General features: G+C 34.8%; 1 protein-coding gene and 1 non-coding gene across 2 annotated transcripts in view; both read right to left on the reverse strand.

Moving 5' to 3' along the window:
* Window positions 1–12,047, reverse strand: part of CCDC158 (coiled-coil domain containing 158) — a 66,115-nt gene that overhangs the window by 17,782 nt on the left and 36,286 nt on the right. The window contains exons 13-18 of the mRNA XM_033106317.1: window positions 11,189–11,378; window positions 9,185–9,337; window positions 6,460–6,572; window positions 4,278–4,436; window positions 3,219–3,311; window positions 651–776 (exon numbers count right to left, since the gene is read on the reverse strand). Of these exons, the coding sequence (XP_032962208.1) occupies window positions 651–776; window positions 3,219–3,311; window positions 4,278–4,436; window positions 6,460–6,572; window positions 9,185–9,337; window positions 11,189–11,378 (834 nt within the window). The remainder of the gene's footprint in view (window positions 1–650; window positions 777–3,218; window positions 3,312–4,277; window positions 4,437–6,459; window positions 6,573–9,184; window positions 9,338–11,188; window positions 11,379–12,047) is intronic.
* Window positions 7,851–7,956, reverse strand: LOC117022705 (U6 spliceosomal RNA). The gene has a single exon (XR_004423107.1). It is a non-coding gene; the product is annotated as a U6 spliceosomal RNA (small nuclear RNA).

The following is a 12,047-nucleotide window of genomic DNA, read 5'->3' on the forward strand; positions in this document are numbered from 1 at the left end:
GTCAGTGGTGATCCTATTGCTATACATATATTAGAGCTGTTAACTAATGAAATTGATTTCCACGTGTGATTTATGGAATAAGTCTCATTTCTTTATAGAATTGGAGCTGAATACTGGTTGCAGGAGATTAGTGGTACCATAAATATGTATTTTCAGAAGAGATAAATCTTGAGCTTTAAAAGTATGAGAAGTTAAACTAAAAAATTTCCAAAGTTTCTAACGTTTTAACTAAAGAGAATAAAAACATTTTATGATTATAAATAAGTTCACAAATAGTTCATGAAAAAACAGTATACAGCAAATCATTTTCATCTTGCCTTTGGTTTTTGAAATGATGCTTATTTTAGCCATCTCAACCTTTGCTTTGTTTTCGGGAAATGCTTGTGATGGAAAGGATTGAACATAGGCTATTAATAATTTATTTAACAATTATTGTAAGCATTAATCCCACTGAATATTTCATATTTGTTTTCCCCAGAAAAAAACACCAAATAATGAAGAAAACATTCTCATTCATCTGGTCTATATAAATCTAAAATCTATTAATTGAAAATTTCATAACTACAGATATATTTTTAAAATGAAATTCTTCTTAATTTAAAATTATTTATATGTCATTTGCATCATGGATTAAAGGACTAGTTCCTTACATGAGACAGGAAGCTGGCCGTGGACTGGGAAGATGGTACATTAGAATGAGAATGGACAGCCGATGATGGCTGTAGAAGGCGTGGTTTCACAGAAGAATTTGAGGTATATCCAGGGCTCTGAAGTTCCTGGAAAACAACATAGATGTGAGCAAAATAATTGTCTACCTACAATTAGAATTTTGAAATCAAATTGTATTTTTGCAAACATAATTTTAGTCTTACATATTGAATTTATACAGAGTTATAAATCAAAGTACTCTATTAAACAGAATGATTTTGTGTGTCTAAGTTACTCTTTGAGGACTAAGCACATGCTTAGGAAGAGGTCTTCACCCTTTTGATTGATAATGCAACCCTATCAAAATCCCAATGACATTTTTAAAAAAAATAGAACAAAAAAATTATCAGATTTGTATGGAACCACAAGAGACCCTGAATAGCCAAAGCAATCCCGAGAAACAAGAACAAAGCCAGAGGTATCACACTCCCTAACTTCAAATTATACTACAAAATGGCAATAGTCAAAATGGAATGGTATTGGCAGAAAGAGACACACAGACCAATGGAATACCCAGAAATAAATCCACATATATAGGCAAATAATTTTTGCAAAGGAGCCAAAAACATACAATGGAGAAAAGAAAGCCTCTTCAATAAATGGTTCTGGGAAAATTGGAAAGCCACGTGCAAAAGAAAGAAACTAGACTGCTGTTTGTTACCATACACAAAAATTAACTCAAAATGGATCAAAGACCTAAATGTAAGACCTGAAACAATAAAATATGTAAATGAAAACATAGTTGTCAAATTTATGGACCTTGGTTTTAGAGAGGACTTTATGAATTTGACCTCAAAGGCAAAGGAGATAAAAGCAAAAATAAATGGATGGGACTATATGAAGCTAAAAGTCTTCTGCATAGCAAAAGAAACCAGCTACAAAACAAAAATGCAAACAACCAAATGAGAGAAGATATTTGCAAACAACATCTCTGATAAGGGGTTAATATCTAAAATACTCACATATAAAGAATTCATACAACTCAACAACAACAAAAAACAATCCAATTAAAAAATGGGCAGAGGATGTGAACAAATACTTCTCCAAAGAAGACATACAAAGAGTCAACAGATATATGAAAAGATATTCAGCTTCACTAGCTATTAGGGAAAAACTACAAACCAAAACCAAATTGAGATACTACCTCAACCTTGTTAGAATGGCTATTATCAACCAGACAAGTAATAACAAGTGTTGGGGAGGTTGTGAATGAAAAGGAACCCTTATACACTGCTGGTGGGAATGTAAACTGGTACAGCCACTATAGAAAGCAGTATGGAGGAGGTTCCTCAAAAAATTAAGAATGGAATTACCATATGACCCAGGAATCCCTTTTCTGGATATCTACACAAAAAATCTGAAAACATTTATTCATAAAGATATATGTACTCCCATGTTCATTGCGGCATTGTTTACATTAGCCAAGATATGGAAGCAATGTAGGTGTCCATCAATAGATGATTGGATAAAGAAGATGTGGTACGTATGTACAATGGAATATTACTCAGCCATAAGAAAAGATGAAATACTGCTATTTGCAACAACATGATGGATCTTGAGAATATCATGCTGAGCGAAAAAAGTCAGATGGAACAAGTCAAGAACCATATGTTTTCACTCATATGTGGGATATAAAACTTAAAGTAAAAATTAACAAACAAACAAAAACTCAGATAGACAGACAATGGTATGGTGGTCACCAGAAGGTAAGGGGGAGGGGGTGAAAAGTAGAAAAGAATAAAGGAGGTCAAATATATGGTGATAGAAGGAGACCTGACTTTGGGTGGTGAACACACAATGCAATACACAGATGACTTTAGGGTATTAAGAATTGTACACTTGACACCTATATAATTTTATTAACGAATAAATTTACGAAAATTAAAAAAAAAAGATAAAAGCATTCAAGATGTGAAAACACACCTAGGATGGTATGCCACTACACTGGTTCCTAACTTTTGCCAAAGACTCCACGCTATTGCTGGCATACTACTGAGAAAGATCCTCTACAACTATGGAGGTCTCCAGCATGTGAAAGTATCATTATTGAGAGTTTAAAGTATGTCTGCAACTTAAAAAAATACTCGGAAAATAGACATGTATTTCAGTGGAAAATGTACTATTTTTAAAGAGTAAATGTTTTTGGCATGCAGATTACAACATTTTTGCTCTTCTCCAAACAAGCTAAACACACTTGCACTTTCGGCCTTTGCACTTGCTTGACCCTTATCTATGCAAAACTCTTCCCTCAGGTATTCCCAAGGTAGGCACTTTTGTGTTTTCCCCACTTATTATAAACTTAACATCAAGCATTGTGCTTCAATATGTTACTATACGTGAAAAGGGGAGGTATAGCATGTAACAATGTTTGTACAGATTTTATAATTGTTAGTATCAGATAATGCTGAAAAGTACACTTGAATATATCTAAGGTAATAAATAAAATATATCAAACAAAGGCATTATTTTGCTTATACTACTATTTATGATGAAAAAAAAAAAGACCCTACTTTTACATCCAAAGTGTGTTGAAGTTTTAGGCGCACAGATTCTTGTTCTTGACGTTGTATTATATCTTGACATTCTGCAAACTGCAAAGATGCCTACAATCAAGCAACCACATATGGTTTATCCTCCATTTTTATGCCATTTTATTTTATTAGCCTATAAATGCAGAGCTGCAATATCTTCAAGGAAACTTCCCCACTCTTAGCACACTGTATTACATTCATCTGTTTATTCATCTGTTTTATCCAGTAAACAGAGAACAATTGGAGGCAATGTCTATATCCTCTGTATCCCAGCATCTACATCCCGTTTATATGTGGAGGGCATTCAAAAGAATGAACTAAAGAAGAAATGAGCAAACAGCATTAGCAATGTAAAAAAAAATTATATAAAAATAACCACAACTGAAATTCATTGAGTCAATATATCATGTTTTAAGATCAAGTTGGCATAGGTAGGATCACATATCATTTTACCTAACCATGAAGGTTCTGATTTCTTAAGAATCAAGGACTTGTTTTGGTAACTATTTCACCTTCCAGAGTTTTCAGGTGACAGGAAGAGATATTTATGCTGCCATAATAAATGGCAATGACAAATAGAGCATCACTGATCTTTCTCACTTTTTTATGTTTTCTACCTGCATCTTCTGGACCCCACAAAATGCCAGATATTAGCATTACTTCATCATTTTATTGATATTTTTAACAGACTGTATTCTACTTAGTGTTCAAGTCGTTCTTTCGTAGTAAGTTAGATTTGGAGACATTTTTAATTATTCAGTCCACTAAGGACACCAGGGGCACCTTACATCTTATATCTTACTGCTCCTGAGACTGCAATGGCCTGAAGAAGATAATTTTGTAAAAAGTACACATTATAACTATGTTTTTAAATCTCAGAAGAGACTTCTCCATAGGATATGGTTTTTCCTTGTTCTAGGTGATTGGAATATAATATAGATTTGGTTCCAATCAACATGGAGCTTTCATTCAGAACAGTCCTACTTAGTTAATAGCTATTTGGTTGATGACTACTTTATATATTTAATTAATAACTACCTTATCGAGAGCAACTTCCATATTAGCAACTTTTTCTTTCAAACGGCGTTCCTGAGATCTCAAGACTTCTAGTTCTCCAGACATCTTGTTTTTCTCTGTTGCAACAGTACTCAATTCCTGGCTTAGTTTATTCTTTTCTTCTTTTAGAAAATGTTTTTCCTACAGTTATAGAGGAGAAAATACCAGAAATGATATGCTAATGTAGAAGCTGAGATGTGATAAAAATATAAAACTGTTTTATAAAGATCAATCTGAACTATAGTTTAATTCATATGCCATTTAATTGCTTCTGAGTTGGAGTTGGGAGCTGCTAGAATTATATTACCACGTATTCTCTCATTTTATCACTGCTGGTATTATTACATTTTTTAGGCTTAACGAATCTTTGATAAAACCTACAAAATATGTAATAACTATGTTGTCATAAAAAGAAACAGTGTATGGTGAATTGAGATTGAGTAATCATATACAGATTTTATTGAAACTTGTTTAAAATGACAGAAGAGATTTAAAGAAGATGCATTTATGTGAAAACTTTCTGGGTTTCTATTTTGTTTCAAGGTTGAATATTCATTTCACAAATGCCTACTGCAGTCCCTCTGACATAAAAAGAATGGGACACACAGTTCCTGCCCTCAAATCACTTATCGTCCAGTGATGAGAATAAGCTTACTGACATACTTATAGAGAGTCTTTGGTATTCAACAAAATTTCATCAAAATTAGTTCAGTCCTTTAAAAACCATCATGGACTAGGTAGACAAAAAGACAAATGAATAGTAGTCAAGTTAAAATATACACCTCAATTTATTTAAATATATTTTTCATAGAGAAAACGTTTAATGTAAACAAAGCAGAAGGAATCGCCACTGTAATACACATTTTGGATGTAAATAATTTTTCCTTTTCTGATTAGTTAGGCAGAAAAGATTTCAAAAAGAGGGATAAATTTCACAAGCAGCCTCCTTTCCCTTTGAAGGGAATGTCATTGAGCTTTGATGAATACCTTCCTTTAGTGGGGGCAGGCAGTCTGGTGATAGCAGGCAATACCTCTTAATGCCCTATGTACCCTCAGGGAGGACGAGCATAAGCGCTGCTTTAGGCTCCAAATAGGCCAAAAATGGATGAAGAAAGAATGGCAAAGAACACAGAAAGAGGAAATACATAAGTCCATATGATGAGAGGTATGCAAAAATGTACGCACGTACTTGTTAATCTTTAGACTCATTCTAGAAAAGTATTTCAGCAGCTCGTTTTGGATGTGGGTAAAGCAATTACTGTAGTTGCACTCATTTTCTACTTATGCTCCTCATTTTCTCACCCCATTACAGTCAGTTCTAACTTCTTTTAACAATGCAAAGTTGTTCCAACGTGATTGATATATTAGGGAATATTTGAGCATAACAGAAATTTCATTTACTTATGCGCAGTTTCATTTATGAGGAATACTAGATCAATGCAGAAAACTGCATCCAGCTAAACAGAGCTGCACAGGAAGACACAAAAAGCATATATGCATTCTTCTAACAACTACCTTTCAGCTACCTCAGTTTATTTTGTGTTATGAGCCACATCCAAGGACATCTGATGTTGTAGAAAACCCACCTTCTATCCCTCCATAACTCACAAGCTGCAACCCTTCTACACACAGTTCCACAAGCAAACTTTAGGTCTTTTTAAAGATAAGGGGCCATAGTTATTGTAGTGTTTATGTATTTCTTAACCATTGAACATGGGTAAAACTGCTACCATTTTCATTAGGTTCCTATTTTGTGTGTGTGTGTGTGTGTGTGTGTGTGCGTGTGTGTATGACTGATGAAATTTGTTAGCGTGGTGCTCCCAACCCATTGTTCCCATAAGCCCTTGGGTTTTTACTGCACAATTTTGTGTGGCACAGTTATTTTAGGAACACATATGTTGCAATATAGTGAAACTGTGCTTTGTTTATAATCACTCCCTATCTCTATCAGTAATGTCCTTTTGCCCATTTCCTGCAGTTAACTAGCTCTTTTGAGATCCTGCTCAAATGTTCCTTCAGGAACCTTTCCCTCATTGTCTCAGTCAGAAGTCGCCTTTTCTCATTTCTCCACTGTACTTTTTATGTCTGCTGTGTCTTATTTAGTCTTGATGTATATTAACGAGTCACCATATTGGCTTCCCCCACCCTGAGGACAAGGACTCACCTTATTTGCATTTGTCATTGCCTCTTCCAAAAACTGTATCTTGCTCTGAAGAGCATCTATCTGACCTCTTTTAGCTGTGATTTGCTTTTGCATCCCCATTGCCACTTTCATAGCTGGAAAAACAAAAGGAAGTAAACTGTGCCTCAGTTTTTCAAGTTAATAAATTTTGAGAGGCTACTATAATATGATGGTTAAACATTATAAGAAGTTGACAAGTAAGATTCTCCATGATCCCCGGACAGTGGTAAGGGAGTGATCTTGGAAACAGGTCTTCAGATTTCACAACATTTGGATATAACAATTTTCAGCAATTACTCAGAGATTTTGGGCTGATACATATATTTATGATGTTTTGTGGTTTCCTTACTACTAGAATGAATTTCATTGACCACTGTAGTTTACCATATCTCTAATATGGCATGGTAATAAACAATACTGACCAAATTCATACTTACATATATATATATAAATATATATACATATATACATAAAAATACATAGTTGTAATAATGAATAACGTATATATTTTTACTAAAATTTTTCTAGAAACTCATATTTAAAATACCACACAAGTTATCTACTGTTAGTGGTCTTTTTAAAGATTCTAGTGATATCAAAAACCATTCAATTTTCATTTTTGTGGTTATTGTCATGCGCTTGGAATTCACTACTGTTCCAATAGTTAAATTGGCAACGTAAGCACATATGTGATTATTTTAGTAAAACTAGTGACGGGATGAGAATGTTCTAGATAGGTAGTAGACACTGAATACATAAGACATGGCAGGCTACTAAAAAGATACATGAAGCTCATCCTTGTTTGGAAATTCAAAGTCAGGGACCCTATGTTTGAGAATGCCACTGCTTTGAGTCATGTCCAGCTATAACTTAGAAAAAGAAAATGTACTATTCTTTAAAAATAAACTATCAGAGAGGATGAAAGGTCTGACTTTTTGCTAACAAGATATAGGTCCTATAGTTAACTGTCAAAAACAGGGTTAATACAGGCACAGTACATTGATATATTATTAATAGATCAAAAGTCTGACATCGTTTGCTGACCACTCTGAAGAATTCTGGTCTGATTAAGTGGATCATGGTTGGCCTTCAAAGTAATTTTCTTAAATAAATATTTTTTATTGTAAGATGATTTTAATCAATGAAAATAAGCATTTGGATACGTGCAAATATATGATTACCTAGTTAATTTAATAATTCTAACATGACTGGGGCAGTTGTGGAGGTGCCTGGAGAGCACTGAGAAAGGGACTCCGTCTGGTGGGGGAAAAAGGGGAGACAAACCCCACAAGGCCTCTGGAATGACCTCTCCAAACTCCACTATTTTCTTGGTATTAACCAGCAAAGAAAGAGCTAAATCTCCCAGAACCACACAAAATATGGAATGCTTCCAGAATTTGCATGCCATCTTTGTGCAGGGACATACTAATCTTCTCTGTATTGTTCCATTTTGGGTATACATGCTGCTGAAGTGAGGACAAAAATAAATCTTTTGACATTAAAAAATATTGACAAATAGAAAAATGTTGATTTTACTTAAATAGTAATTTTTTAAAAAAATTAAAGTTTATTGGGGTGACAATTGTTAGTAAAGTTACATAAGTCAGACAGAAAAAGCAGAGAACCATATGATTCACTGCTATGTGGTATATAAACCAAAAACAACAAAAGAACAAGACAAACAAATGAGAAACAAAAACTCATAGACACAGACAATAGTTTAGTGGTTACCAGAGGGGAAGGGGGGAGGGGGGTGGTAGATGAGGGTAAAGGGGATTAAATAGTGATTCTTAAAGTCAGCTAATATATCCATACCAACAATGACATGAATAATATGAAACAACAAATAAACTTTTCTTTCCGAATTAATACAGACAGCAAGGAAAAAAGTGTCTAAGTGGTGAGAAGGGACCCCTCATCTGAGCAATTCAATTCCCAGGACTCTTCCCCATTTTTATAACAGAGAAGGAATCATGAACTAATAATTAGCCACAGATATACAGTTAACCCTTGAACAACATGGGTTTGAACTGTGTGGGTCTACTTATACATGAATCTTTTTCAATAAATACTGTAAATGTATTTTCTTTTCCTTATGGCTTTTTTTTTTTACATTTTCTTTTCTCTAGCTTACTTTATTATAAGAATACAGTGTATAATACACATAACATACAACATATGTGTTAATTGACTGTTTATGTTAAGGCTTCCAGTCAACAGTAGGTTATTAGTAGTTAGGTTTGGGGGGAGTCAAAAGTTATGTGTGGATTTTCTACTGCTCAGGGCTTGGTACCCCTAACCCACATGTTGTTATGGGTCAACCGTATAGTTTATACAGATCATGAACATTTGAAAAATAAGGGGTTGAATGAAAATTATCAGTAACTTGTATTTATATTCACACTTCCTTAAAAATAATTGGCATTTATAGACAGTGAAGTCCATTAGAAATTATTGAAATAGCTACAGGAAAAGAAAGATTCAGATGTTTGAGGGAATAAATTAAACACATGGCAATTTCCCTAAAACAAACTGAGTAGAACTACTGTGATATAACACCGATACCACACAGTCGATACCTAGTACTGTGTGTCTCTCACATCACGTGGCACTGTGAGGAGGTGGCAGGCCATGTACCCAGGTTTGTGTTTTAATAAATCTAGACCAATGGAATTAAAAATAGAAGGAAAAATCTAATAAAGCATACCATGACCATCAGATCCTTCCATTGACTTTAATGTATTTCTTGTTTGTTCTAACTCAGACTGTGCAGATTTTAATTGCATTTTCAGCTTATTTGTAGTAGTTTCCATTTCTTCACTTTTGTTTCGAAAATTCCTCTTTAAGACTTCATAGTCTTCTGTACAATGTATTAATCAATAATAGATGGTTACTTTTTCTATCCCATTGTTATGAATATATTTTATTTGTAATTAATGATCACAGAATTTTAGGGCTGGAAGAGACTTCACATAGTTACATCATCATTTGTTACAGGAATCAGATGTATGTACATACGCATTCGCAGGGATCTTTCTTTTTAATCTGCATGAATAGACTCTCCTCCTGTAGTCATTTATTACTCATTACTTTTTCCGGCCAGTGTAATTGGCTCATATGTATTTCATCTTAAGCCTTCTTGGATGATCGTCTTCACTACAATGGATTTAACCACCATCTGTAGGTGGATGAATCTCTATGATACGATAAGTAACCTGAGGCTGCCATGTGTCTTTTCTGACTTTTTATCTCAAAATACCTGGCACACATTCATTATTAGTACAAGAATGCACACACACACACAACATACACACACACACACACACACACACGATCTATTTATTTACATTTACATATGATAGGTAGGTTTATATATAAAGGGAACAAACGGCCAATACCTCTTTGCTGAGATCTAACGCTGTCTATCCACATTTCCATGTGGATGCCCTAGTGCCACCCAAGCCAATTTTCTCAGACGGACTGTAACTCACCCTCCTGCCCTTCAACCTGCCCTCCTTCCTGTTTCCCTCTCTCGGTTGCTGGTATCATTGTTCTCCCAATATTTCAAACTTAAAACCTGAAACCTATACACAACCACCCCCAAACCACTAAGTACTGTTGAGTCAAGCTCCAAAAATATTCTGAATTCTTCCTTTTCCTCTCATTCTCACTGCCACTTCCTTAGTTCGAGTTCTCATCATATTTCCTGGGGACCCTGCAAAATCCTCTTTAATTGGGTGGCCTGTCCCTTTAAGTTTTGCCTTTCTCTATTTACCTGCTGATACTGTCCTTCTAAAATGTAAAGTTGGTAACAACAATCTCTTCCTTAGCATCTTTTGCTGGCTCCACATTGTCTCTGCCTATCCCGCCTCATTTCTTAGTCCTCATTCCTTTGCACTTTTACTCCAACAAGCACTTTTAAGGTCACATGTTATTTCATGGCTTCATGGTTTTGCCCACATTTTCTCTGCCTGGATTGCCCTTCCACCTCTTTTTCACCTGCCAAATTCCTTGTCCTCCTTCAAACGTAGTACAGTTGTCACCTCCTGTAGGAGGCTGATTCTCTACTCTCGCCTACATCTACATCCAGTATATATGTCTACTGGGCTTCACTCACTGAACTACAACCCTTTCTGTATAGTCTGGCTCCCAAGTAGCTAGGAGTCTCACGGTTGTGTTTCTAGGGCCTGTCTCACTATCTGGCCATAGTAAATGCTTAGGAACCATTGACTTTTGCGTGTGTGGTGAGTTTGTGTGGTGGGTGTGGGGTGTGTGGGAAGCAAGTGTTACCTGTACCATGCTAACGGGGAACAAGAAGTATTTCATTTTTAAATTTAAGGCCTTGGATTTCTCCTTTCAAGAAATCTGCATAACTCTCTTTCCATATGTTGCTTTATTCTTAAACCTCTAATCAAGGCATTTGGCTCAAAGGACTCAAGGTTTCCCTCACCCTTCTCTTGGAAACTCAGTAAAGAATTTCATGGACTCTGAGGGCTGACTAAAATTGACAGTTAATAAGTGCAAGATATGGAAGCTCTTCAAGTAGAAGTATCAGGATGTCAGATGAAGTTCTCCACTGGGGCAGCACGATCAACCCATGTTTGTAATGCGGGATGAGGAAGCATTCTTTTGCAATCGTCCTAATGTCCACATTGGACTTCACTGATAACACTATTTTTTTTTTAGCAGAATTTGAACTGAAGTAACATACCTGTAAGACTGTTTAACTCATTCCTACTAGCTTTCACCTCACTTAATAATTGATCTCGCTCTTGTTTGATGTCCTTCACTGCACGGAGCCGCTCAGAGCCTGCATTCACCAGCTTCACCTTTTCCAGCTCCAGGTCACTCACTCTGGCCTCAAGTTCTCGTATCTTTGCATCTTTTTTATCTTTTAAAATCTAAATATAGGGATAAATACAAAGACATAAAAAATATGTACTTATATAGTTATAATTGATATTGTCTTAGTATTCTATCTATATCTATATATTTACATCTATATGTAAATGTATTTTCACTATTTCCTAGGATATTAAATTTGTATTTTATTATAAAGCATCAATAGAGTAAGTGGGAAAACAAAAGGAACATTTTACCTCTTTTAACCTTAAATGTCACTTTAGCATATAGTTGTGCCATGTGACTATTGAGTACCTGAAATGTGGCCAATCTAAGTGGAGATGTGCTATAAAGTGTAAAATACACCAGATTTAAAAGACTTTATATCTTTAAAACATGTAAAATATCCCAGTTGTTATATTGATTGCAATATGAAAATATCACCATATTTTGGGATATGTTGCGTTAAATAAAATATGTTATTAATTTCCTCTGTTTCTTTTTACGTGTCTACTAGAAAATTTAAAATTACATGTGTGGTTCACATTACATTTTCTAGTGGAGCCAGCCTAGATTCTTCCAAGCAAATACTATTTGAAAGCAATCTGACTTTTTTGGTTATCAGACAGTCCCCTCAACAGTCCCCTGTTGGCCTTAAATATAATACAGACATTTTATGGCACTTTGCTTTATTGTACCTCACAGATGTTACATTTTTTACAAATTGA

Source organism: Rhinolophus ferrumequinum, chromosome 5 (assembly GCF_004115265.2).
Source record: "Rhinolophus ferrumequinum isolate MPI-CBG mRhiFer1 chromosome 5, mRhiFer1_v1.p, whole genome shotgun sequence".
Classification (NCBI taxonomy): Eukaryota; Metazoa; Chordata; class Mammalia; order Chiroptera; family Rhinolophidae; genus Rhinolophus; species Rhinolophus ferrumequinum.